This window comes from Puntigrus tetrazona, chromosome 2, assembly GCF_018831695.1.
Source record: "Puntigrus tetrazona isolate hp1 chromosome 2, ASM1883169v1, whole genome shotgun sequence".
Lineage (NCBI taxonomy): Eukaryota > Metazoa > Chordata > Actinopteri > Cypriniformes > Cyprinidae > Puntigrus > Puntigrus tetrazona.
In genome coordinates this window covers 24,540,846-24,567,628 of record NC_056700.1, presented here as the reverse complement: position 1 = coordinate 24,567,628, position 26,783 = coordinate 24,540,846, and the positions used below count along the sequence as shown (strand labels likewise).

General features: G+C 36.6%; 1 protein-coding gene and 1 pseudogene across 1 annotated transcript; one reads left to right on the top strand and one right to left on the bottom strand.

Moving 5' to 3' along the window:
- Positions 1-9,818, top strand: part of LOC122356164 — a 47,800-nt pseudogene extending 37,982 nt beyond the window's left edge.
- Positions 9,819-16,090: 6,272 nt separating this feature from the next.
- LOC122325496 (G-protein coupled receptor 55-like) lies at positions 16,091-18,334 on the bottom strand. The gene is made up of 2 exons (XM_043220538.1): positions 18,206-18,334; positions 16,091-17,120 (listed from the first exon to the last, which is right to left on the bottom strand). The coding sequence occupies exons 1-2, from the start codon at positions 18,206-18,208 to the stop codon at positions 16,236-16,238; spliced, it is 888 nt and encodes a 295-aa protein (XP_043076473.1). The 5' UTR covers positions 18,209-18,334; the 3' UTR covers positions 16,091-16,235.
- Between the last annotated feature and the right edge of the window lie 8,449 nt (positions 18,335-26,783).

The following is a 26,783-nucleotide window of genomic DNA, read 5'->3' as shown; positions in this document are numbered from 1 at the left end:
CAAAACTCTCACACAACTTCCTGTAATATGTCTCAATTGTCTTCCAGCTATTTATCAGTGTTTAGATTACACGTCTGATATCTGTAGAGCTACTGTTGGGAGGGTTTTCTGAGACACCGACGTTGTCATTTAATCAGAGATGTTGCAGTACTTTAATGCTTTATTAGCAGCTTGACAGTTAATGTGTGCTGAAACAGACCAAGTCTGACTGAATCTTTTTAGTGTGTATCTTTTGGGCTGTTTGCCACTTTTTATAGCCAAAGACAGAAAGAGAAAAGAAGATTACCGAAGAGAAAAAAAGAGTGAGAAATTGGATTGAGAACAAGGCTGGACGAAATTTAAGAAATCGTTCACAAGTTGGAAAGTTGGCCACACCCACATAAAGTTGATGTCAAATTAGGAAGTGGAATTTTCAGAAATTGAATAGGTAGTGCATTCTGGAGAAATCAAGTCTGCAGCTAATTAAATTATTTATTTATCTATTTATTTTTAATTCATCCATTTTTTAGGCAGTTTTACTTTTATTCAGTAAGTATACCTTAAATTGAATTAAAGCGACAGCAAAGACATTTACATTGTTTAGCAAAAATTCAGTTTCAAATAAATGCTGTTTTGATTACCAAACATTATCAACACTGATAATGATCAAATCATAACTACATTTTTTTAGCAGCGAATCTAACAATTAGAATTATTTCTGAAGGATCACTGAAGACTGGAGCAATGATGCTTTGAATAAATTACATTTTTCAAATATAGAGTTATTTTACTGTAAATTATAATAATGTTTTACATTATTACAGTTTTACTGTATTTTTCGACAAATGTATGTGAGCATAAATGACTATTTACTGTTTACTTTTAAGATTCATTCATTCATAACACACATCTAAATATAATCTAGCAAAGTTATATACAAAATAGTAACAATTTTCAAAATCTGAATTACTTAACTATATACCATTTTGTAAATTTTTATGTTGGAATCATATTAGTTAACTTTATCACAATATCACAATTACAAAAGGGTGAATAATTTATTATTTAATTTCTGCTTCCTTTTCTTGGGAATATTGTTTTAATTCATAATAAACACTTTCACTTTTCATCCTATCGGTCTTTTGGAAGATCTTGTTAGGTTATGTCTCAGACTATTTTTCTACTGTACCTTTAAAACTATGTAAATCACATTCACTGCACGTTCTATAGATAAACACGCTCTGTGGTGATTGGCTAACCTTCTCGCATGAGAAATGAGTTAGAATGTCTCCGCCCCTGCTGAGCGCGGGTGGTCACACTGCATGTTAATGTTCATGACTCACGGAGACGCTGATGTGAAGTTGTCGGGTTTTAATGAGCGTGTGTATCCGTGTCCTAGGAAATGTTTGGTTGTAAAAGTGCACGAGGGATCGTATTGATGACTTCAGTGTGTGTGTGTGTAGGTGCGGAGATGACTCTGTGCAGGCGAGGCAGCCTCTCTCTCTGACCCTGGACAAACCCAGTCACACACTCCTGCTGGCCTTCCACTCCTGCGTGGTGCGAGTGCCTGTCGCACGCTGCCAACTGCACTCCAGATGCATGAAGTAAGAACACACACACACACAAACACTGATTAAACACCCCCCTCATTCACACACGCTCTCGTTTTCCATCTTAAAGTAAATTGTGCCACCCAAACGCACACTGCTTCATCAGCGGCTTTGAAATTACTGTGACCCAGCTTTTACAATTTCCTTCAGACACACACACACACACACACGTTTCTTCTGGCCCGTCTCCCATACGGCACATTTGGAACGGTCTCTTCCTGTGAAGCAGTAAAGTTCTGGTGTAATTCAGCCGTGATTAATGGAAGAGGCTTTGATTGAGTCTGACTTTCTCTCTCGTCTTGCAAGACACAGCACAGTACCATCTGCACCAATTCAAGTCTCTCCAATCCACTTTGTACGTCTGCACTACCATGTGCCGCTCAAATGACTCTTGCCCCAGCAGCCCGTGTTGCCATGGGTGGTAAACGCATGGAAACAATGTGTAGGATTTGCTTGTTTGCTTAGAATCTGCTACAATGGAAAAAAGAATTAGAAACTTTTGCTAGAAATTTTTGCTAATAATTACAAAGAAACCACAAGTAACACATTGAATTTAACATGAAAATTTGAAGACCAAGTATTTTCTTTTTTTACTTGCAACTTCAAAAAAGTTGCTCACATAGACGTTAAACAAAGAACACAATACTTAATATAAATGCATTGTTTTAAATATATACTAAATATATACATTTATATATTAAATATATACATTTAAATGCTAAATTATAATTGGGAAATGGTGAGACTATTTAAAAATATCAGTTAAATATATTTTTTTGCTGCTTGGAATGTAAATCTGCCCCCTTTTTAAATAGATATATTTTTTTATAAGCAGTAAAATCATATGGAAATTTATATATATATATATATATATATATATATATATATATATATATATATTTATATATATATTAGTGCTGTCTAACAATTAATTATGAAAAAATAAGTTTTTGTTTACATAATATATGTTTGTGTACTGTGCATATTTATTATTTATACAATGCATAATGCATGTGTATATTTCAGAAAAAAATATGTTGATATATTAAATGTAATAATTTATCATATAAATTATATGCATATAATTATGTAAATACATGTAAATATTTTAAAACTATAATGTATGTGTGTGTGTATATATATATATATTCAAAGTAAACTACAAAAACACACATTTACTTTGTAATTAATCAAGCTATATGTATATATATATATAATTTTATGTTTAGAATTTTATGTTTTAAAGAAGTGACCTTGAATGCCTGAAGGGACATATATGAGAAAATACAAGACTGCAGCTGAATGTCTGAGTCATGTCTGTCTCTATAAATCATAATTTCTGTTCTCCAGTTTTGTTCCCTGTATTCGTTATAGAGGTCAGTATTGTCCTCTGTAATAACATTGAAAAACATTGCGTGTGTGTGTGTGTGTGCGTGTTTGTGTAGGAACTGCATTGCATCCAGAGATCCATACTGCGGCTGGACCAGAGGAAGTACCTGCTCACTCCTGAGGCCCGGCACCAGGTTAGAAACATATTTTACACAAATATAAATGCTTGCCATCACATGCCTCTAAGCCTCAACTAAAGGTTTTTTACTCAATCAAAGGTGTGCAATGTTTGTACCACAAGGTTTTTACACCAGTTTTTAAAACACTCTGCTCATCTGCCATTGGCCAATTAAACATGTAGTCCTGCCCCCACACTCCTGCCATTGCTTGAGCCGATGCTGATGTTCTAACCCAAATAACTGTAAATATTAGATTTATTATTAAACCTTAAAAACATAAATACATATTTTTCTGAAACCTTTTAGTTCATCTAACTTTTTTGATGTTACTACTTTGAAATGAACATACCCATAAACTCTTTAAACTGATAAAAATCTGTTAAAAAATAAATAAATAAATAAAATAAAATAAAAAAACATATAAATTATAATTTAATTTTAAAATTAAATTTAAAAATTAAATTTTAAATTCAAAGCATATTTGCATATTCCTAAAAAAAAAAAAAGCACTGTAATATAAAAAATATGTAGTGTGCACCTTTAAATCAGCTTTATTATTATTCACGTTGCTTGGTAAACATGACAGTTTAACTAAAATTTCTGTCATAACAGCCATTGGCCTGAAAATAAAAAAGCCAGTCTGTTTTGGATCGTGTTGGACACATTTCTAAATGCAACGATGCATGAAATTGAGTTTGCATAACTAGAAGTGCATGCATTCTCATACTTGCATAGAATGTGTGTCGTGAATCTAATCGGTAAATTTGCGGTTAATGTTCAAATCCGTTTTTCTCTTGTTTTGCAGATTACCTTTCGTGCAGGATGTTGAATATGGAAACACCTCACATCTCGGAGACTGCGACGGTGAGTGTGTGAACCTGTTTGGGATGTGACCTTTAGCTTCCCGCTCTGCCTTCAGCGCGCCTCTCCTTCCTCGAGAGAATTCTCTAGAGAACTCTCCAACAATACAGAAAAGACTCAGTCTGGTCCGGTTAGAAAGTTTTGCTCAAGCATTCAAAGTCACGAGAAAGTTACAGGTTGCATCTGGAGAGATGGAGGAAGATAATGTGAGAAAAACAGAGCCTTCAGTCTTTTCTTTTAAGAAATTAATTGATTTCTTTAAAGTACGAGGTGCACGGGTGCGAGTTAGCGACGGTGTATACATTGTTAAAAAGACAAAAGATGGTTTATATTTTCTAACAATGAGAAGCTTAGATTCGCTTTCCGCTCTTAATGGCATTTTTGCAAAACTGGCAGCATATGAAACACTCTCTGTCGATCTCTCCAGTTTTCATGGCTCCAAGCGCTTACATTTGTTCCGAAGTTCACATTTAGCAGAATGTGGAACAGCAGTGGGGTTCTCAAGTCTCATCTCGAGGAGTTCTTGACATAACAGACTGCCACAGATACTCGGTAAGAAGAGGCTATATATCACCGCGGCCGTATAGATTCAGCTGAGTCACACAGAAGAAAGAGCGAGAAAGCGCACAGAATGAAATAGATTAAAGTTCAATGGCTTAGTAAGTGTGTACTTTCAAGGAATCTGTTTCTGCGGGATAGTTTCAGGATAAAAATGGAGGACAGCAGCTGAATACGGGTGTCTTTTTTTGTATTGCTAATCTTGACACAGTTTGATTCAAGAAAAAATGATGGCCTCTTTGTAAGACTTCCTGAAGTTTTTAGGAGACACAAATGAATTTTGAGAGTACATTGGGTTTGATATGTGCTGAACAAACATAACTGCGGTCAACAGCTTGCTCACTTAGCTTAATAATATATTATTTTAATGAAAAAATACGTTTGTGTGGCCCGAACCCCCGGTTTAGAACCACCGGCAGAAAAGTATGTTGTTAAACTGCTTGGGGTAAGTTGTCACACACCATTAAAATCTATTTTAGGTTTTAACATGTTTAATATATAGTAATATATAATAATAGTTAATAGAACTAAATTGGTGTAGTGGTCCAGCTGCTTAAAGCTGTTTAATATTATTTATACAGTATACTATTATGGTATTTGTTAATATTTTAAATCAGCTTCTGTTAGTATACTTTTATATAAAGGACATAAACAAGTAAAGGCTATATTGAATTATCAAAGAGAATCGACTGTGGTCATGCACAATACCCAACACACTCATGTTTGCTGTTATACGTGCATCACTCTTGTCACAATGTTATGGTAAAAAAGGTTGAGGTAATATAGCCAGAGAGATTTCTATACCTAAGAAAAACCTGTACAGTGAGAGTGTGTTTCCACATAAAGCTGGAGACTGAAGGATGTATTTACAGACAGAGGAAAGGGAGGGACGGAATTAACATGGAGAACAAAATTAACCCCAACGTCAAGAGGCAAATGGGAACTAATTAAAGAGATCCTTGAAAAGAAATTTAGGCACATTCATAATATAATGAGCCCATAGAAATGCATCTGTAAAATGGCCGCCGTCTGGCCAGTCTAATATGATTTGGTTTTGGGATATATGAAGCAGAGTCACAGGCTCATTAAACTCAGCACTCCTGCTGAAACAGCTCCAGTCTGCCGGTCAGCCGTCCTCTCGTCTACATCAAACGTCCGTCTTCTTCTGGCCTCGCTCACTCCATCCATCACTCAGAAGTTCAGACATATTTTAAAGAGCCTAAGACGAGTGAAAACCGAATTCCAAAAAGATCAGAACAAAGAGAAGCAGAAAAAAACGAGTTTGTTCAGAGTTTGTTTGAAATCACTCTGTTTGATGCTGCTGAAGTTTGAAAGAAGCAGGCAAGTACTGTACATTAAAATACATTAAAAGCCGTATAGACATGTTAATGTTCAGATGACATTTTACTAATTGCTTTCTATACAGTTGAAAGAGGTCCCTTATGCTCACCAAGGCTGTATTTATTTGATCAAAAATCAAATAAATAATTCATTCCTGTTTTGGCAAAGCTCTCAGCTGAAAATATGCTACAAATGCAAATAATACAAAGATAATCTCTTGAAATGATTGGTGCACTCCTGAGGACACACACACACACACACACACACACTTTTTAAGCAATCTTGTAGCAGTATTTTAGTCTTTAGGAATGTTCAGAAGAAATTAAATATTAAGGAAAGGGTTCAGTTGTTAAGTGTGTTATGTGCAGCAGACTCCTGCTGTTACAATGAACAAATGCAATGAGAGCTGTGATTCCCAGCTGAGACTACAACAGTTTTAATGGCAGAAAACAGAAAGGGAATGAGAGAGCATGCAAGAAGAGATCATAAAATTAGGGTTTGTGTGTATATCTTTGTGTCAGTGTGATTGTATATACATGTTGGGGAATAGAAATGTGCTTTGTCAACGAGTGTATGCTCAGTTTTGTATACTATTGCTTTTGGTATTGCCATATTCTGCAGTACCATAGTATTCTTTGAAGGCCTGCACACAATATTCATATATAAACTGAAAGAATGAGTGACCAAATAGTGAACAGTTCACCAATAAATTATCATTTACTCCCTTTCATATCATTCCAAACCGGTTTGTCTCCTTTTGTGGCCTACAGTAGAAGGAAAATCATTTGGACTGACATGTGGGTAAGTAAATGATGACAGAATTTTCCTATTTGGGTGAACTATTCTTTTAAAAGTCCTCTCACTGTCAAGACATTTACTAGTTTGGATACTGAAGTAGACGCAGAGTCTGACAGCTTCTCATTTCTGAGACAGCTAACAGCCCACACATAAACGGCACTGCTAGAGGAGAGATAGTCAGCGAGAAGAAAGCCAAGAGAGGAGATAATAGAGGAAAAGAAGTAGACTGAGAGAATTGAGGTTAAAACCAAGGACATCTCACAGGGAACAGCAGAAGAAAGAGTACAAGAAATGCTGTTAAAAGAAAGAAAGAGAAAGGCCAGGATTACACAAACGCCAATTCCAAGAGAAACGATTAGAAAGCAGAGTATGAAAAGCATGAGTCATCAACTTCAAAAACCGCTGCGTTCTTTTGAATTTATCAAATGATCTCTTTAGACACATTTAGTTCTTACATCTACTCACATTTCCAGTATGAATCTCAATTGCACAGGTTGCTCAAGGTCAGTGATTTACAGTGGCGTATGCATGTTTATGGTACTTAAGGCAGGACATTTTAAAAGGAAAGGTTCCCGAAGGTCATGGAAAGCCACAGCCTTAGTCTACTGAAAACACTGTATTAAGTTCACTGAATTAGGGGCGACTGTAGTCAACAGCCTCTTGTTTTCTGATCGATTGCTGGAGCTGTAATTTGCAGAAACTCAATAGATCAATTGCACACCACTTCATAAGTCATGAGGAGCTTCTTTGATGCTTTTATAAGCCATTCAGTTTTTAAATGATTAGTCCTCTTGAACTTAATTGTGTCAGTAGTTTTTTAGTAGGCCCCAATTCAAGGGGCAGTTTTACTAAACACTGCAAATTAGCACAAGAGCACAATTCCAAAACAGCTGGGCATTGAAATTTCTGTGGGTGATTTACTAACACCACGTGAATGAAATAAAACACAGATGCAACATCTAATTTACATATCAACTAACACATATACCAAAGTAGTCACAAATAAAGAATAAAGAAATAAAGAAGCCACAGTACGACCAAAAAATGAAGGGTTGCAAGATGTTTTCATAGACCTGGTGTCGTATAAATAAGCGTTCCAAGTCATCTTTTATTTCCTGAAGCAAATAAAAAACATGGCTTGGCAAATTATATGTTTAGGTAATTTGGTGTTCTGGCATTCCAAATAAATTAATATGTTAAAAAAATCTTGTCCCTTCTACCACGAGCCAATAATTGCAGCCATTTCAAGCACAAAATGGTTTAAGACATGCTTTTTTGGGGTGTTAAATAGTGGCACAAATACCATTAACATTAGTGAATTGATTAATGTTAGTAAATTGCTTTGCGTGATTCATTTCCATACTCTCCTCCCATAAATTTTTTGTCTGTAAGGTAAACTCTTTCAGTGCTAATTCTTCACTGTGCAGCTTTAGTAAATTCTGACAGTAGTTTTTTATGACCAAAAGAAAGTTTGCACTGATGCAAGCTGTTAGTACAACTGGCCCCAAATTCCTTGTTGTTTTGGATTGTAACCTATTCTGCTCTCTTTCTTGCAGGACTGTTACGTGAGAGTTTTATGGATGAACCAGAAAGTCTTGTTACTTTGAACCTGCTGGTTGTCGCTGCAGTCTCCGCATTCTCCACCGGGGCAGCGCTCTCAGGCCTGGCAGTGTGCTGGATCATGGGTCAAAAACACCGCCACCGTACGCACAGCAACACCCCTTCGTCCAGTACTCAGCGGAAGAGTGAGAAGGAACGGTGCATGATGGGACAAAGCAGGAGCGGCTCCGTGATGAGCGTTTCCCGGCACAGCGGCACGGACCGGCCACGCTCACAGGGAGAGACGCTCTTAGTAATGCCAAATGGTTGGGTTAAAGCGGGCGACTTGGATCCAGGTCTGCTTCCCACACCCGAGCAAACTCCTCTGCAGCAGAAACGCGGGCTACGCCTGTCTGATTCTGGATCCAGTTGGGACCAAAGCCAGACCTTCTTGAGCTCGGTGGGAACCCAGTGTCCACCTCCACCATCCACCTTGTTTCTCAGCTCTAAGCTTCTGCAAGGATCCGGTCGACGCCATGAGGAAGCCATTGAAACTGGTATCGACCGCCAACGCTACGTTTCTCTCTCCAAGTACAGGGATCAGGGAATACGCCCAGGCACTCTTCTTCGCAAGTCGGCAGGTGAATACAACTACCCCATGACTCCCCAAGACTCCCCCGATCGGCGGAGAGTGGTGTCAGCACCCAGCACCCAGATAGAGTACAGCGGAGAGCCTCTTCGCTGGACCCATGAAGGCTACATATTCAGCAGCCACGGCATACCTCCAGCGGGCCACCACTACACCCCAGCCTCGCAGCATCCTGCAGGACTAACCCGCTCCGTGCTCCACGGGTCCCGGGGGCTCATTGACCTGGCGGACTTCAGTCACCTGCTCGGGAAGGGAGGGAGCGATCGGACACCCACAGGCCAGTGAACAGAGAGGAATCAAGATGCGAGAAGTGGGATATTGTAGAAACGTGAGCGGCTGAAACCTCATGTGGACCGCGGAGCGCAACCTGGCCAATCACAGAAACTCTCTGTGTCTCTCTCTGTTTCTTTCGTCACCTGCTTGTCATCCTTTTCCTCATTTGTCTGGAACTGCTTGCATGAGGAAAAGCCAAAACTGGACCTCGATGACTACGAGAAGAGCTGCCTTTTTCTTCTCTCTATCACCCACAATCATACAGATATGTAGACAGAGATATGCTTTTCGCTGTAGCTCTCATTCTTGCTGACTGACTATGAGTATTGCTCACCAATCTTTATTGCGCCTTTATCAGATGGAGGAAAGACATCTTGAAGACTATCTATCGCTAAATCTGTTCAGATCTTGACTGTCTTTGTCAGGTTACCCTTTCAGCAGATTTGTTCGTTTGATCTAAAGACAGCATTTCTTTTGGAACAGTTCCTAACTCCTAATAAGAGGAAGAACCCAACAGTTTCTTGGAGTAATGACTCAGTGGTTAACAGTGGTTGTTGTTTCTGGTCGATATCAAACACTAAACAAAGTGCTGTTATTACCAGCGTACAGGACAGCCCATTTACATCAGTGTAAATGCTATAGGAGCAAATTTGGACAGGCTAACTGGTCGAAAGAAAAGATTTGGAATGAACTTGTACTATGGAATCGCTTTTCTCTCCTTTCACGTGACAGTGATTATTGATTGGTTCTAACTTTTAGTAGCCCATTAAAATGTATGTGTTCTCCATAACATACGTAGCAGTTTTGCAGTACTTGAGGCCTACAAGAAAGTCCAAGCCCATGAGCATATTTTCTATTAATGATCAAGACCAGCTCAGTCAAGCCAAAATCCAAATGCTCCTGAATAGATGGTCTTAGCTTAAGATTTAAGTAGTAAACCCCTGATTCATAGAAAGATGAACTGAAACTATTTCAGCATATAATTACAGAAAGTGCCATATTAGCCAAAATATCAACACTGTCTGTCTCCATCCGTGGCACTTTTCCATTACGCTTGTGTGTGACATCACTACATGTGGGCGGGGCCCCGTCTCATGGTTCTATTTGCAAGATTCCCAGTACGCCTATTGATGCGTTATTTTGACCAAAATGTACGAATATAAAACATAAGGTTTTTCTGTTGTATGCTTGGAAACCTTTTGTGTTTTATGACTTTGTTCTCTATCGAGTGAGCTGAGGCCTTTACCTCAGTATTACCTCAGCCTTGAAGTCAGACTTTACAAGAGAGAGAGACAGAGAGAGAAAACTTTGTTTGGATGAGTTTCATGGCCTCAACCATGTGAATTTCTGTGTTCTGTGTAGCTCTGTGAGTTTTATCAGAGAAACAAGACTCTCTGAGAACTTCTGAACACGCTGGATTCCAAGTCTTTTTGTCTTTTGTTTTGTTTCTTCATTTTTTGTACAGTGAATTTTTTTACTCAATATGTACAATGTAACATGGAACAGAGAACTGAGGTAAAAATACCTGCTGTTTTCTAAAAAGACACAAAGACAGAGAAAGACATACTCTGTCTTGGGGACCTTTGAACGCTTCTTCCTAAAGATGCCGTGTGACCTTTTGTTTCTCCTGGACTCTAAAGGAGAACAAACGAGAATGGAAACCCAGAGAAAAGGAATCACAATGCGAGAGAACTAAACAGACTGAAAAGTCAAGAGAGATGTCATGTGACTTGAAGCCAGTTATGTTATTGGATGTGTATTTGTCTGTGAAGTAACCAATCGTTTGCTTGTCATATCCATCATAATCCCTTCTTTTTGTATTTATTTGCTTTTGTTTTGAAAGTTCTTCATCAACAACAGCGTTCGCAGATTGCAAATTTCAGTCATGTGTCTTTAAATCATCGTGCGCTTATATCAGAAAACTAAAAGGTTAATTATCTAAACATATTATAATCAAATGTACAGAGAAACACTCTCTGGCTCTGTTCCAAACCCCAGTGAGCTGTCTTTCTAAAGCAGTTTTATTTAAGATGTCAGATGAAGTTTGCATTTAGGAATTTGGCAGATTTTACATTGCAATTAGAGTATACTTTTTTTCAATTCATACATTCCTGGAAATCTGATCTTGAAATGTTTGAATATTTATAAAATAATTTTATGAATAAACTATAAACTTAATGGCATGCAACAGTTTGGAAAGGTAACAGACAGAAAATATTTCCATCTTTTTTAAAATCAAGTAATGATTTTTTTTCTTATTAAACGTTATCGGCAGACTAGTGGAATTAAAAAAGATTGTTTCAGAAAAGTCAAAGTTCATTTTGGTTTGGATTCTGCCTTAAAAGTTGTGTCTCTAGGGTTCGAAAAGAGCCTCTTTCTCACGGCTTTCTCTTTCTGTTTGACCTGCAGACAAGTGTCCATCTCCACATAGGCAAGCTTTGTTATTAAATGTCTAATAGCATCAGGCTGTGAGATATTGAAAGCAGATGTCTGATTAGATGAGTTGCCACACGCACTTGAGTACACAGGAATGCATTTAATAATGGTTCTCATGCACCTGCAAGATGTGTCTTATTAAAAGCACGTGCTGCACGCATCACTTAAGCATACTCCTCTATCCTAGAGAGCACGCTCAAGCCATTGCTGATGCTCTCAGAAAACACACACTCCTGCAGTTGTGTGCAACGGTCGGTTGAACATTGATTAGCTCATAAATCCAGCTGAAAGGAGAGTCATGGTTGATTGCACTGTGTGTGTGCCCGTGTGTGTTTATGAGTTTAAATTACTGCGTGTATGTCTTTAGGTCTCCTCTCTTCAGCATTCAAGATACACCGGGCAGGAAATAGGATCCAGAGCACAGGAAATAGATCCCGGTAGGCAGGAAATGCAAGGATATAGCCGCTTACCTGTAGGTCAAGGACACTAAAGAAAGTAATCAAATGCAGGAAGCAGCAAATGCGCTATAAGTTAATATGCTAACCCTATGTAAAGAAATAAGCATGTCAGGAAGATACCATATACTTTCAGCAAACATCTCAAAGTTTTCAAGTGTTCAAATTCACAATCTTCAAAAGAAACTGTGCCATATCCATATTCATAAGTGTTTGCCAACAGAAAACCGAATCGCTAAGTTTGCTAAAAAGCTACGAAGATGCCAAAACAAGTGTTTCTTCAAAGTGTGACTTGTCGCACGCTATTTGTGCTGTTGATACCTCAAATCGAGCAGCTTATTGAGGTGTGCTTTTACTTTTCTAAGCAATCTAAGCAAATTCTAAGCAAAGTTTAGTTTCTTGCCTGGTGGATGATAAAACAGGGACTGTTTTCTCCTGAAAGAGAAAAGCTAGTATCGCATAGCAACATGCTAGTACTGTAGAAGCGTGTTTTGCCTGCTCGTATTTATAGTAGGATAGGTCTAGTTCCCAGTTGATTATTTCTTTCAAACCTCCAAAAAAAAAAAAAAAAAGAACACACAAACTGCCTTCAATAAAAAGATACAAGTGTCCACACATTCACTTGAAAATTCAGTGCCTGAAGCTAATTTTCTTTCTAGCAAGATGTCCCTTGTTGTAAATTAAAATGGCTTTAAATGTTCACGAATTTGCAATTCGCAATATTTTCCTTTTGTTCGAATGATCTCTGGTGTGTTTTTATGCTCAAAGTGATGTTGAGTGACATTGACTTTTTCACACAGCGTCATCTGTGTTAATTCTGGTCTATTATTGTCAAAGCAAAGTGTTGAATGTGCTGTGAATGTATTCAAATGATTTTTCCCATAAGCACTCGCTGTCATAACTTAATGTCTTTCTCTCCGATCATGCTCCAACAAGCACAATATTGTACAATAGTCAAGGTCAACAATGTGCGTTTGACTTTTTCCACAATGTTTCATTGCTTTTTTTGTTCCACAAATGATCGCGTTTATTGGTTGTCACAGACTTCGCAAATGTTGAAGCGGGATTCTTGACCTCTTGATAGCTGGCATTTTGTACGAAAGTGTATATGGCGACACAGATTTGCCTTCGTGTAAGACTGAATCAGTGTTACGTTGAGTTGTTTACGTGACTCAGCTGCTCTGTACATAGCTCAAATCCTGATTTCACCCCTCCGCTGGCGATGATGTAATGTCCCTGTGTATAGAAGTCCAGGGGTGGTATCCAGTGAAATTTGTTTCGTTCGTTTGTTGGTTTTTAAATAATCTCACATGTATAGAAGTACACACATCCACACCCAGTTTCACACATGAACACACACGACTTATTTGACAGCACACACTTATTTTCAGACGTAAATCAACATGGAGATTTTATCATTCTAATAAACACATTTGATTGTTTGACCTTTGTCTCTGTTAAATGTGTCATCCAGTATTAAAGATTTTTTCCCGTTTGCACTGCAAAAAAATGTTTTTCAAGCCAAGAATTTTTGTCTTGTTTCCAGCCAAAATATCTAGAAGGTTTTTCAAGACAAGCAGAAAAAAAAACAAGTCAAAATTAAGCAAGTATTTATTTGAAATAAGCAAAATAATTTTGTTTTCTGTTTTAAATAAGATTATTTTGCTTTCCCCATTGGCAGATTATTTTGCTTGTTTTTAGACAAAAAGTCAAAACAGATATTGTTTTAACTGGTATTCAATTTTTTTAATTATTAGAATATACCATGTTATCACTTTTACCATCTTGTTAGTATTTTGAACAATCCCTTTAAAAGCCAGTTCCTAAATGATGTCATGTTCCAGGAAGTGACATCATTTTGGAGGGAAAACAACAGCACAGACTTTAGTAAGTATGCATTTGACTTCATTCAGTGATGCTTTGTGGTTTATTATGTCTTATCCCATCCTGCTGATAAAACTATCAAATCAAAGATGGTTAAAAATATATATAAAAAATAATTTTGACATCATTACACCTACTGTAAACTATCTCTTAGTTGCTAAGTGGCTACCTTTAACTGTTTGTTAGTCGTTGTTATTAAAAATGGAGAATATCTGGGTATGACTAGAGCATATATCTAATTGATATTTTCTATGCATTTCGATCAAGTGGAAAGGTTGTCGTTTCCTTCATTTGCACTGCACCGTCCAGTAGATGGCGATTCACTAAAGGCACATTGAAATTTCACACAGCATCTCTCTGTTGCTATGGAGAATCATGTCACCATGGCAACGTGTGTGCAATCTGAAGACTAGATGTTGTTTTGAAGGATCATTACTTGGAAGTTAATTAGACACATCAACATATCAATTACATCAGGCATTTAGCATCAATGCAGTTTAATTCGACTCATTGATGTCTGTTGCTTCTTAATGGCTTTTAAAAAGAAAAATATGTCAAAGGTGTAACAGTTTGTACCAGAAACATTACATTGCATGTAGAACCTGATGTGTATTTTTCTTTCTTTTTTTAATTATCCATTTCTTTTTTCAATGCAGCAATTATAATAAAATGAGAAGCACATTGAAACTGCAATATTTTCTCTCACCGTGACTGGACAGACATATCTAAAGCGGTCACAAAACCTGCAGAGATGCTACAAGGTATGCAATGAAGGTATGGTTTTACTATGATTATAGTTACTCTATAAACAAAAAACTTTAAGCCTACATGGTATGATAACGTGACGAAAAACGTATTCGTAATAATGTGGATGTCATTAGTACTCCCTAGACCTGATGAGGTATTTAACAATGGTTATTTTCAGTTTATGTGATAATATAATCGCTATGCATACTGCCACGTGCCAAATAGCGTTAGCTGTCTACTGTATGAGCACGAGACTGCAGAGACGGCGCATGCGACAAATACACTGAATGACCACTAGAGGGCAGTTTAACCTTACATGACAAACCGTGCAAACTGCTCAGAGGGCCTGCTGTCTATCTATCTATCTATCTATCTATCTGTACAACTTTATTGCATGTCTGCAAAATGTAGTTACTCACCCAAAACTGTTCATTCACGCTTCAAAACCCGTTAAGGCCACCAATTTTTTTATTTTTGTCATCGTGTGAGCCCCACTTGTCGAAAATAACATTCGGCCATGGAAATTTATTTTAAAAATCTGATATTCATTGAGAAGAGTCAATAGTACATGGAAAAATGTTTGTATTTATACAGTTCATTTGTATACCAACTGAATGTGAACGCTGAATGTGATAGCTTGCACAATGAAAAATGATGAAGATGAAGTTGTGAAGAGTTGCAATTTGCTCAAATCAGTAAGAAATCTGATCCAATCTGATGTGAACAAGTTAATTGTTCAGAGATCTTAACTTATTGGTTCGAAAAATAAATGTTTCATTCAAGAATTGAACCAAAGCAATTGAAAAAAAAAAATAATAATAATAATTAACATTATATGCATATATATAACATTCGTGCACTATATTGACATTTGACTTCTATTCATGTTATAACTATTCTCTGTTATTTTCTGTAAAATAAGTAGATTGAAAATCTAATGATATTGTAAATAGATGATGTAAATAGAATAATCTCATATTGATCACCATTACTGATATAAAAATAAATTTTTTATTTTTAAATATTTTTACAAATATTTATTTTTAAATCCCAGGGTTTATCAAATAAATATATTAGGTGAAATACGAAATTGGGAATTGTGTCTTAGAAGTATTTCAATTCTATGATATATTAGCCACTATAACTATATAATGTCGCTCGCTCAGATAAAAAAATGCATATGATCAGTTCACTGGATAAAATGATAGCAAAGCTTTATATAATAAAATATGATTATTTATTTAAACAATATTGTTAAATTCCTTCATAAAGGCATATAACTTCTGCATGAAAAATAATTATTAATATAATAATTAAAAATGCACGTAGGGGATAAGCATTTAGACATTTTATTGGAATATACTGCATATAAAAATATATCTTTCCTGAAAATGACAGTCAAAGCAGGAACATACTTAAAAATATGCGATTATCATATTTGTGCCACAAGCACTTATATTTTACATATATTTTACATATGTATTTATATATTATATTTTACTACTAAGCTTTATTAGGCTATATTGTTCCACACATATGACAAAGATTTTCCTTAATCTAATCTAGATCAATTTATACTCAAGATAACTTTTTACGTTCAGTATGAACGCTTTTCCCTTTTATTAACTCTTTTCAGCAAAAAGTAATAGCCAATCGAATCCAGACAGCAGTTGGTGGTAGCGATCCACTCGGTGACATCAAGAAACACATGCACAAAGTCTTTCCATGAATCATCTAATATTACATATTGCAACAAAAGACCGATATGAACGGGCGTGAAGCAAACAATGAATGTGAACATGTTCGCCGTGATGATGGCAGCTATGTTTTTCCTTTCCGCTTTGTCCCTCCCTTGGACATGCTTAAGGGATCCGATCAGGACGTAGATGGTTCGTGTGGAGCAAAATACGACGACGAGCACTGGGATAACATAACCTAAAATCTCCAAAAGCAAGAAAAAGTGTCGTTCTAGCTTTTTTGTCAGTTTCCGGTCATAGCACGTCTCTAATAGTTCTTGGTTGAGGTCCTTAGAGTTACAAGCGCATACGACCACTACGACCGTCCAAATAAAGACGCACTTCGAAGTGGCGATCGCCTTGCTTTTGGAGGCCAGCGTTTTCATCAGAAACGGAAACCTGACGGCTATAAACCGGTGAACGCTGATAGCTGTAATGGTGAAGATGCTGCTGTACATGTTGGAGTACTGGGTGCAAAGCAAGAACGTGCAGAATGCGCTGGGTGTCATCGGGCAAAAGGCTTCCAGTATCCTGAAGGGCAGGAAAATAATGGATAGGAAATCGGCCAGCAGTAGATTGAACATGTAGATGTGCGTGTCTGTCCAGCGCTTGAGACGACAGAAGACGCACAGAGCCGTGACGTTGAAGAAAAGGCCCACTACGAAGACAGGCGTGTAGGCCACGCGTTCGAACAGACCGAGCGCCACGTCTGTGCGATTCAGCTCTGGACTGCAGTTGTATTTAATCTACACAAAAGCCAGTGACGAAAGGTTAGTGGTGGCACAGTTTTGAAGCCATAACAAGGTTTGAGCACTTAAAATATCTAAATGCGACAATTTCATGCAAAAAAAAAAAAAATGCATGCACTCATGCTGCAGGATAGCTGTTTTATAGTTATTTTTGCTCGTTTTTTTAAATAGCAGACATATTTTTCAGAATTAGTTGGGTAAGTATCTTTTAGTTGTGGTGGTTTTTGATGGCTTGATAAAGTCGGTTCTTATAAAGTGGGTTGGTTTTTCATCATGAGCATGTTCCGCTGACGTTTCACAAACAGGAAGTGTACAAATACATTTTGATGAACAGCGCATCTGCTGTTTTATCATTTAAAGAATGGTTTTTTTTTTGTCGGTTATTAACCACGGAAAATGTGCTTTGTGTCGCAATGATACTGGAACATTTTTAAACGTGGCTAAAGTTTATAAATACTTCCTAGGGGTCTGTACCGTATGTAGATTATAGAGCGTGTACGTGCGTATAAGCATAGTGAAACATGCAGCTTGCTGTAAAAAAAAGCACAGTGGTTTGAAATCAGCCATTTACATTTTATGAGGACAGGAAGTAGCATTTTGAGGTTACGTGCAACGGTTTAGAAGGTGTGTAATAAATAGCATATTGATTGTGATGTAAAATAGTTTAATATGCCGTTTAGATTCATGTTTAAATACAAAATCCTAACTTGTAAAACGTGCAATTTTTACACATAATTGCATAATTAATTAAATATTGCATTTGTAAAGACTTCAGTATATCAGCATGTACTCTTTCTATTTATTATTGTTTTAATTTATTATTAATGTATTTAGCTCTTTTTCATTGTTGTAAAGTACTTTATCTGATTTCAATTTGATTCAAAAGGTGCTATATAAATAAATTTGTCATTGAAATTAGCATGAGCTACATGCAAAGCTAGATGTTTTAAATAATTACAGTGAATCAGCATGAGCTCTTCGTAAACCCTTACATTTAAAAGCGTTCACATAAATACCGTAAGTTGTCATGTTAGTAAAACAAGCTTTCTTAATTTCCCTGATTGGCTAGAAGAACAACTCACCATGATTTATAGCTTTTTCTTCTGAGGGTCTGTGAGCAGTGCAGTTCTCGATGCTGTGACCGGCGCTGGGTTTAAAGAAGTGAAACGCGTTGTCTGTCAGTCGCGTGACCTGCTGATGCAGAAACATGTCACAGCACTGATGTGGATTCTGGTTGAACTTCTGACTTTTAAGGTGCTACGAGGCGTCAGACTAACCAGATTTCCGTTCACAGCATCGGTAATAAGCAAATCGCACATGGTGTTAACAGGAAAAAATGCTATTGTGTAATGTGCATGCGTGGAAAACAAAATGAGTGGGGATTGCTCATTAAAAAAAGAAAAACCATGACGTGTGTGCTTGTGGTTATGAGAGTTTAGCATGTTGGCATAAGTACACACACATATCTTATAATATATATGTATATACACTGTAAAAAAAAAAAAAAAAAAAAAAAAAAAGTATATATATATATATATTGTAAAGAAAATGTAAATGTAAAAAAAAAAATAAATATATATATATATATATATATATATATATATATATATATATATATATATATATATATATATATATATATATATATAATTTTTATTTATTTATTTATTTTTTACATTTTAATTAAAAGGTTCATCAGGAGACCAGGAGATTTTTGAGTTTTCTCAACTCTTGTTTTCAGTTTCAATTTTATTAGTAAGAAGCACTAAAGATTTGATCTTTCAATATTTGTAATAACGTTTAACATCTATTAAAATGTATCATTTTCATTTAGTTGAATGATAAAAACACATAATTAACGCATGCCTTAAATTTTCCTGAAATAAAATGAAAACAAAAAATTATAATTAATAGCATATTGATAAAAAGTGATACTGAAATCTTTACACTGGCGCCTACCGGCCGGATGAAGGATGGCAGGTTTATTCACATGAACCCCTTACGCACAATACTTTCAGTTTTTCTTTTCTACTGTAAATTGCTTCTTTCTCTGGTCTTTCTTTTTCTTTCTCTGCTTTCTTTCTTTCTTTGTCCGTGTGCCACATTCTAGTTTGACGTACTGAGTCAGACCAGGTTTTTTCCAAGCCATTCTTTTTATTCTCTCCCAAAATTGCTTTTCTTTGCATCTTTAGAAAAGTGCTTAGGAGAAAAAAAGCAGCCAATAATTACAACATTTTCCAGGGTCAGAGTCTGGGGTCTCTGTGTTTTGAAAGAAGGTGAAAATGGATGACCGATTTCTCTCTTTCAGGAATGGTCTGTGCTGAATGCCATGTTTTTTCTTTGATGATACATCTGAAGTAGGTCAACTGAAGACTTCTGATGGAAAATCAGGTAGCCTACGTGAACCTGCCTGTGTCAAATCAATCAAAATATCCAATAAAGCTTTATTACTTGTTCATTAATATATAAGCATTAATGTATTCATTTTACACTCGTCCACCTATTTTATTTTATTACTTTTTGTTCAGTCTCTTCCTGGTCCTAATCCAGAAATATTCAGTTTTTATATTTATCATATATTTATATACAGGAACAACTGTGTACGTATGCATTGCATCACATGAATAAATTACATTTCAAAATAAATTAAACATAGATTATTTTGCATACAAATATACTGATTTATTTTTTAATGATCATTTAAATGTTCCTTGCATCATCTCACACCTCCTGCACGTTTCTTCACTCACCATTTTATTATATATAATATGCAGTGTTTTGTTTCTCTCTGACAACTGAATCCAATTTTTCTGGATCTCTGCTGTGATTCTCAGTTCCTTAGATGTATCTTGTATTCTTTTACTGTAATAAACACTGGAGCTGGAGAAGGATTTCAGACACATATAAAGACATCAGCTCCGGTCCAGGAAGAGTTTGTATGATAAGGATTTTTAGTAAGTATATAAGTTCTGAACAGGAGTTTTTCTTCAGATCTCTTACTCTACAGGTTCCTTTCTACACTGGTTTATCATTCAGTCTATTTTTGTGAGTTTTTGCATCCATCCATCCATCCATCCATCCATCCATCCATCCATCCATCCATCCATCTATGTCTGTCTGTCTATTGTTAGTTATATCTATCTATCTATCTATCTATCTATCTATCTATCTATCTATCTATCTATCTATCTATCTATCTATCTATCGTTAGTTATATCCATCCATCCATCCATCCATCCATCTATGCATCTATGTCTGTCTGTCTATCGTTAGTTACATCCATCCATCTATCTATCTATCTATCTATCTATGCATCTATGTTTGTCTGTCTATCGTTAGTTATATCCATCCATCCGCCCGTCCGTCCGTCCGTCTGTCTATCCATCTATGCATCTATGTCTGTCTGTCTATCGTTAGTTCCATCCATCCATCCATCCATCCATCTCCATCCATCCATCCATCTATCTATCTATCTATCTATCTATCTATGTCTGTCTGTCTGTCTATTGTTAGTTATATCCATCTATCCATCCATCCATCCATCCATCTATCCATCTATCTATCATCTATCTATCTATCTATCTATCTATCTATCTATCTATCTATCTATCTATCTATCTATCTATCTATCTATCTATCTATCTATCTATGCATCTATGTTTGTCTGTCTATCGTTAGTTCATCCGTCCGTCCGTCCGTCCGTCCGTCTGTCTGTCTATCTATCTATGCATCTATGTCTGTCTGTCTATCTTTAGTTATATCCATCGATCCATCGATCCATCTATCTATCTATGTATCTTTGTCTGTTTATGTTCTGTTTTTCTATCTGTCGTTCCATATATTGTTCAATGGAATGCATATGTCTTTCCTTTGTTCTGTTTTTATCTATATCTGTCTGTCTTTCTATCTGTGTATCTATTTTGCTCATATGGTCATATGTGGCGTAATTTCCTGCTAACATGCTCTCTCTCTCTCTCTGGTGTGAAGCGCAGTGCGCTGACTGTCAGATAGTGTTGGGAGATTTCCATATACGCTGTGTGCTGGTGTGGCCCTGCTGCATGCGCTGCTCGCTGTGAATACTGATTTGGACTGTTGCATCAGCTCAAGTGCGATGTGAATATGCTAAGCTAGCACTAACGCAGCAGAGAGCTGTTACATAAGCTATGACCACCGGGACTCATTAGATCTCTCTGTCTCCCAGCAATGCTTCTCTCTCTCTCTCTCTCTCTTTAAAAGAATTCAGAAATTTTCTGGAATCTGATAGTGGGAGAGAATAAAAGGAAACTGTGTAACCTCTGAATGACCCCTTAAGTTTGAGATGTCTCACGTCGAGAGCGCGTGAGAAAGAGGAAACACTGAAAGTAAGAGTGTCTTGTTTAACTGAAAGTGAGAATGATGGTATTAAAAAGAAGTAGAACAGCTGTAGCCATGGAGACCAGCTCAATGGAAAGATGATCATTTGTGAAGGATGGGGTGCTATTGTGTGAAAGAAGGACAGGAGGGAACAAAAGGTGAGAAGGAGAGCAGGAAAAAATATAGAAAATATAGTATCAGAGTGACAGGAACTAGATGTATTTAATTGAGTTGAACAGGAAAACACTGTTTCGAGCTCACGGTGGTCTTTGTAGGGGGTGAGATTGGGATGGGTGTTACAGTAAAATTAGGTCACCAAACAGAGAGAGTTTTGTCATCTTTCTAGATCATCTGTGGATGGGTGTTGTTTCCGTGGCTTTAATTTCATTCTATCTGGCTGAAATTAGATCCAGCTTCTCTCTTTCTTTCTTTCTTTCAGTTTTATTAGTAATTCATAGAGTCTACGCAACATGGCAGTGGATAAATTTGAGAGGAAATGTTATACTTGTACGTCAATGCTTTTGTGTTCCCCTAAGGATCTTTGCTTTGACATGCTTTTAGGATAGTTTCCCCCCCCAACTAGTAATTTTCACTGACAATTACAAAGAAATGTCAAGTAATGAATTAAATTAATTGAACTAATGAAATTAAATTTGCGCTAATAAAAATTGCGCTTGTCAAACTAATAATCACAATTAATCGCATCCCAAACTAAAGTTTTAGTTTACATAAAATGTATGTGTACTGTGTGTATATAATTGTATATATATATTTCATAAAAATATGTTATTTTTATATATCGCATAAATGTATTTATAATATATAGTCTATTGTATGGATATAAATATACATATATCTAAATACAAAATTCAGGCATGTTGGCTAGCCAGTTAAGCGCGGTAATATCATGCTCAGTAAGTCCTGCTGGAAAAGGAAATCGGCATCTCCATAAAGCTTATCAGCAGATGGAAGCAATCTCCTGATAGACAGCTGCGTTGACTTTGGACTTGATAAAACAACACCAGCAGACATCACAGCACCCCAAATCACTGACTTCAGAAACTTCACAATGAACTTCAAGCAGCTGGGATTCTGTGCCTCTCCAGTCTTCATCCAGACTGCACACTTGATTTCCAAATGGGAGGAAAAACAATCCTAGATGCAACATTTACTTTTATATTTTAGACCACTGAGCAACCTTTCCTTAGCCTAGGTAAAATGTTTCTGACATTCTTTCTGGTTCAAAAGTGGCTTGGTAGCCATTTTCCTGAAGACATGGTGAATCTTGATGCACTGAATCTAGCTTCAATCCACTCTCCGTAACTCTCCGAAGTGTTTGAATTGGCTTTTTGTTGGACGGTATTCTCAATCTTGCAGTCTTCCCTGTTGCTTATGCATCTTTTCCCACCCCAATTCTTTCCTTCCAATCAACTTTGCATTTAATATTCTTTTTATACAGCATTCTGTGAATAACCGCCTTTTTTAAGTCACTTACCCTCTTTATGGAGAGCGTAAACAATTCTGCACCATTGCCGAGTCCCATAATAGTGTTTTTAAAGAACAAGAGATGCCCAGAATTTATACTGTGGGGATGGATATTTATTGAAACCCAAATGTAAATATAATATTCTTAATTTTGAGATGCTGGATTGCACTTGCATTATATTTTCCAATGTTTTGTTGGGATAAAACTGACCCAAAACTGAAGCAGCTTTTACTGTGAGTCACTTTATGCAAGGTTAATTTAACGCAGCTTCACATTAATTAACATGAAAATAACAGTGTTAATTAAAAAACGAGGCACATTCTGAAGCAGCTCCAAAGAAGATAATGCTGTATTGAGGTGTTTCGGTTTTATTCAATAACTGCGACAGTGTTGCAAAGTTCATCAATTATGAAACAAATTCATTTCAAGCAGCGCAACAGAAGGAAATTGTGTATTATTCAAGTCAGTTCCACAACAAAAATCTCAGAATAGAAGGTTAAAGATTCGGCAATACCTGCTGGGTTTGACTGATTGGTTAGGAACATAAATATGACCAATAATACTTTTTTTTTACATTAAAACCCCAAACAGAAAGAAAGTCAAGTCAGTCACAACAGAACATGCAAGTGAATATACAGCTGTGATTTGCTCTCAGTGGGGTTTGGGTGTTAGTCAAACTCTATTATCCGTCTCTTTGAGCTCTTTAGAAAATGGAAGAATACGAGAGCTGCGCGCAAGTGTGCCATAGCATGTGCACTAACAAGAAGGCGGGTGGGTGTTGCTGCTAATCAGCCTATCCCTGCCGCTATATGGGTCAGCCTCACATGGCACGGCACGCTGGCTGACTCAGTGCCGGTAAACAGGCTTGCTTGCTCACCCGTTTCCACAGCAACGCCGTCCCTGCCCTTTCTACGTGTTCTCAATGGCTCCGCAAGCATCTGCTTCCTCTCACTGCCGGAACATTTGCACGGAAATTTGCCTCACAAATCAAAGACCCATCGCTAGTGTCCGCTTTTGTTTGCTACCTTGTCGGTGACATACGTGTTGTTTTCCAAATGGGTCAAAACGCTGCCATTCTGTTCATTCGTTTTCTGTAGATGGGTGTGACTGTCATTGCTGACGTTCATATTCCTGTCATTTAGTGTTTTTGAAGCATGCCTATTGTTCTCTTTCAAAGGTGGAGGTAGAAGAAGAAATACAGATGTTGTTGTCAGATACTTTTGTTGACCAATGCCACACATTCCGCTCATGCTAAAGATATCCTATACAACGATTCATTCTTGTTTGAAAGATTCTCTTATGTATTATATAAAGTTCTGTTAAAGACTACAGTAGCCTGGTGAAACATGTTTCCCCCCTCTCATATAACTTTAAAAAAGCAGGTCTAGATGTTTTCTCACTGTCCGATTCTTCAGGTAAAGAACTGGTCGTTCTTTGGTGGTCAAACTAGCTGTTGAGAAACGGGTTTAGCCGTATTTGGCAGGTTGGTTCATGCCTGCAGATTACAATTACATCATGTTTCTGACATTTAACAAGTGTGAAGTCTGAATCAATAGGCGTAGTTGTGTTTAAAAACCTTTCCACAAAGGTGTGTCGAGGCTACATTGCTATGGCTTTGTGTATTGTTGGCTAAAACTAAAACGATTAAAAATGGTTTTCATTTTATTGAAATGAAGCTTAAATAATATATAAATATCAGGTTATAAATCTTCTAAATTATACATGTAAAACCTACAACAATTACTATAATAATATATAAATAATCAAAAAAATATCACTGATATGGACAGAAATAGCCATTTCTGCTATCAACATAAGATTTCTTAGAATACCATTTTCACTTTCTGATCTATAATCATAATAATTATATATATATAACACTTTATTTTCAGGTGTCCTCAAGGTTAGACTTTACATATACTTCCTTTTATAATAACAATAAATTATTAAATTACATGCAAGCCACCTCAAACCGAACCTTAATCCTAACTATAATCATACAATAAGTACATGTAGTTAATAGATATTACTCAGTATTTAAATGTATAATTACGCTGTAACAAGGACACATTAAAATTAAATGCAACCTTTTTTATTATTATTATCAACTTGGCAAAACATGTAACGGAACACTTTTTTTGGCAATAGGCTGATTCTCCAACTCCCCCAGAGTTAATAAGTTGAGTTTTACCGTTTTTGAATCCATTCAGCCGATCTCCGGGTCTGGTGATAACACTCTTAGCATAGCTTAGCATAGATCATTGAATCCGAATTAGACCAGTAGCATGTTCAAAAATTATTTGTTTTGATATTTTTCCTATTTAAAATGTGAGTCTTCTGTAGTTATATTGTGTACAAAGACCAGAGGAAAATGAAAAGCTGCGATTTTCTGGGCTGATATGATTAGGAACTATACTCTCACAAATTTGCGGCGTATACTCATGACCGTGGTGGTGATGTATATGGCAGTGATATCATACAATGTAAAAACATACAATGTAAAACATGCATATAGAGAGTAACTGCATTGTATTAAACTAATTTAAACCTAAGTACATAGTAGCTAAGGCCACCTAATATAAAGTGGGACCAATCAAAGTAAGTAAGATTGGGAAACCATGAGAACCAAACTTAAACTTACAAGTATCAGAGTAAGGAGTCTAACCACTTCATAAATTCATGTAAAGCTACTACAGTAAATGCAAATAATTGGGATTCTGGCAAATATTCTGAAAGGTGAAAAAGAATATCTTTAAATAAATAATACATTTTTAGATAGAGATAACTAAAATTGCATTGCATGTGTTCCAAGAGACAAAGAGGATGAGCGATGGTGAGGGAAGAGGGGGAAGAGAGTAATAAAAGAAAAGGAAAGAGGAGAGCAGGACAGGAGAGAACAGAAGGTGAGAAGAAAAAGGAGGAGGGAGGAGAGGGAGTTTGTGTTTTCACTGACACACTGACCCGGTAGCGTGTTGCCTGGAGTCCCATCAGATAAACAGGCTCAAGCCAGCGGAGATTAGAGAGCTTTTGAAATCGTAGAAAAGCAAGGGATTAGAGGGAGGCATAGAGGGGGGCAGGAAGGAGCGGGATTATGGCGCCATGCGAAGACAGGATCAATTATAATCCCTGTGAACGCTCAAACCTCCATCTTGGTTACAGGGAGAGCGAGAGTGAGGATTTACCCATCAGTCACCTCATCAGTCTGTCGTTCCCCAGTACAATGAGTTTATGATCAGTCCATTTGCTCTAGTCATCAACAGCTCTCGGCTGCAATGTGCCTTTTTTGGGGTTATCACATTAGTATTATTAATCAAATATTTTCTGAAAAAGACAAAACAAAAACTTTTATTACTGGGGCCTTTTCAAAAGCTATGCAGTTGTTCTCCACCCAAAAAATTACAATTTTGCCATAAATCACTGATGGGCTATTCTTACAATGTGTTTCATGCGTTTCTGTACCTTGACAGTGTTATTTACTTGGCAGTCGCAATTAAAGGCTCCCTAGTTTTTATTTAAAATATCTTAATTGTGTTCAGAAGACAAATGAAGATGGTTTTGTAAAGAGATGAGGGTAAGTAATGACAAAAGTTTCATTTTGGGGTGAAGTAACCCTTTACTTTATCCTTAGTGGTACCCTTTAAAAGGTGCTAGTATGTAGTACTAATAGCTAGTACTAATATGGGATAAATAAGTTAAAAGGTGTAACTTTTGAAAGGATATCATGCCAGTCCTTTTTTCTTGATTACAGGCTCAAGTCAAAACAGCACACCTATATGTGAGATTCTTTCTTTAGTTTAAGTTTACTTTTATTTTCCATCAGT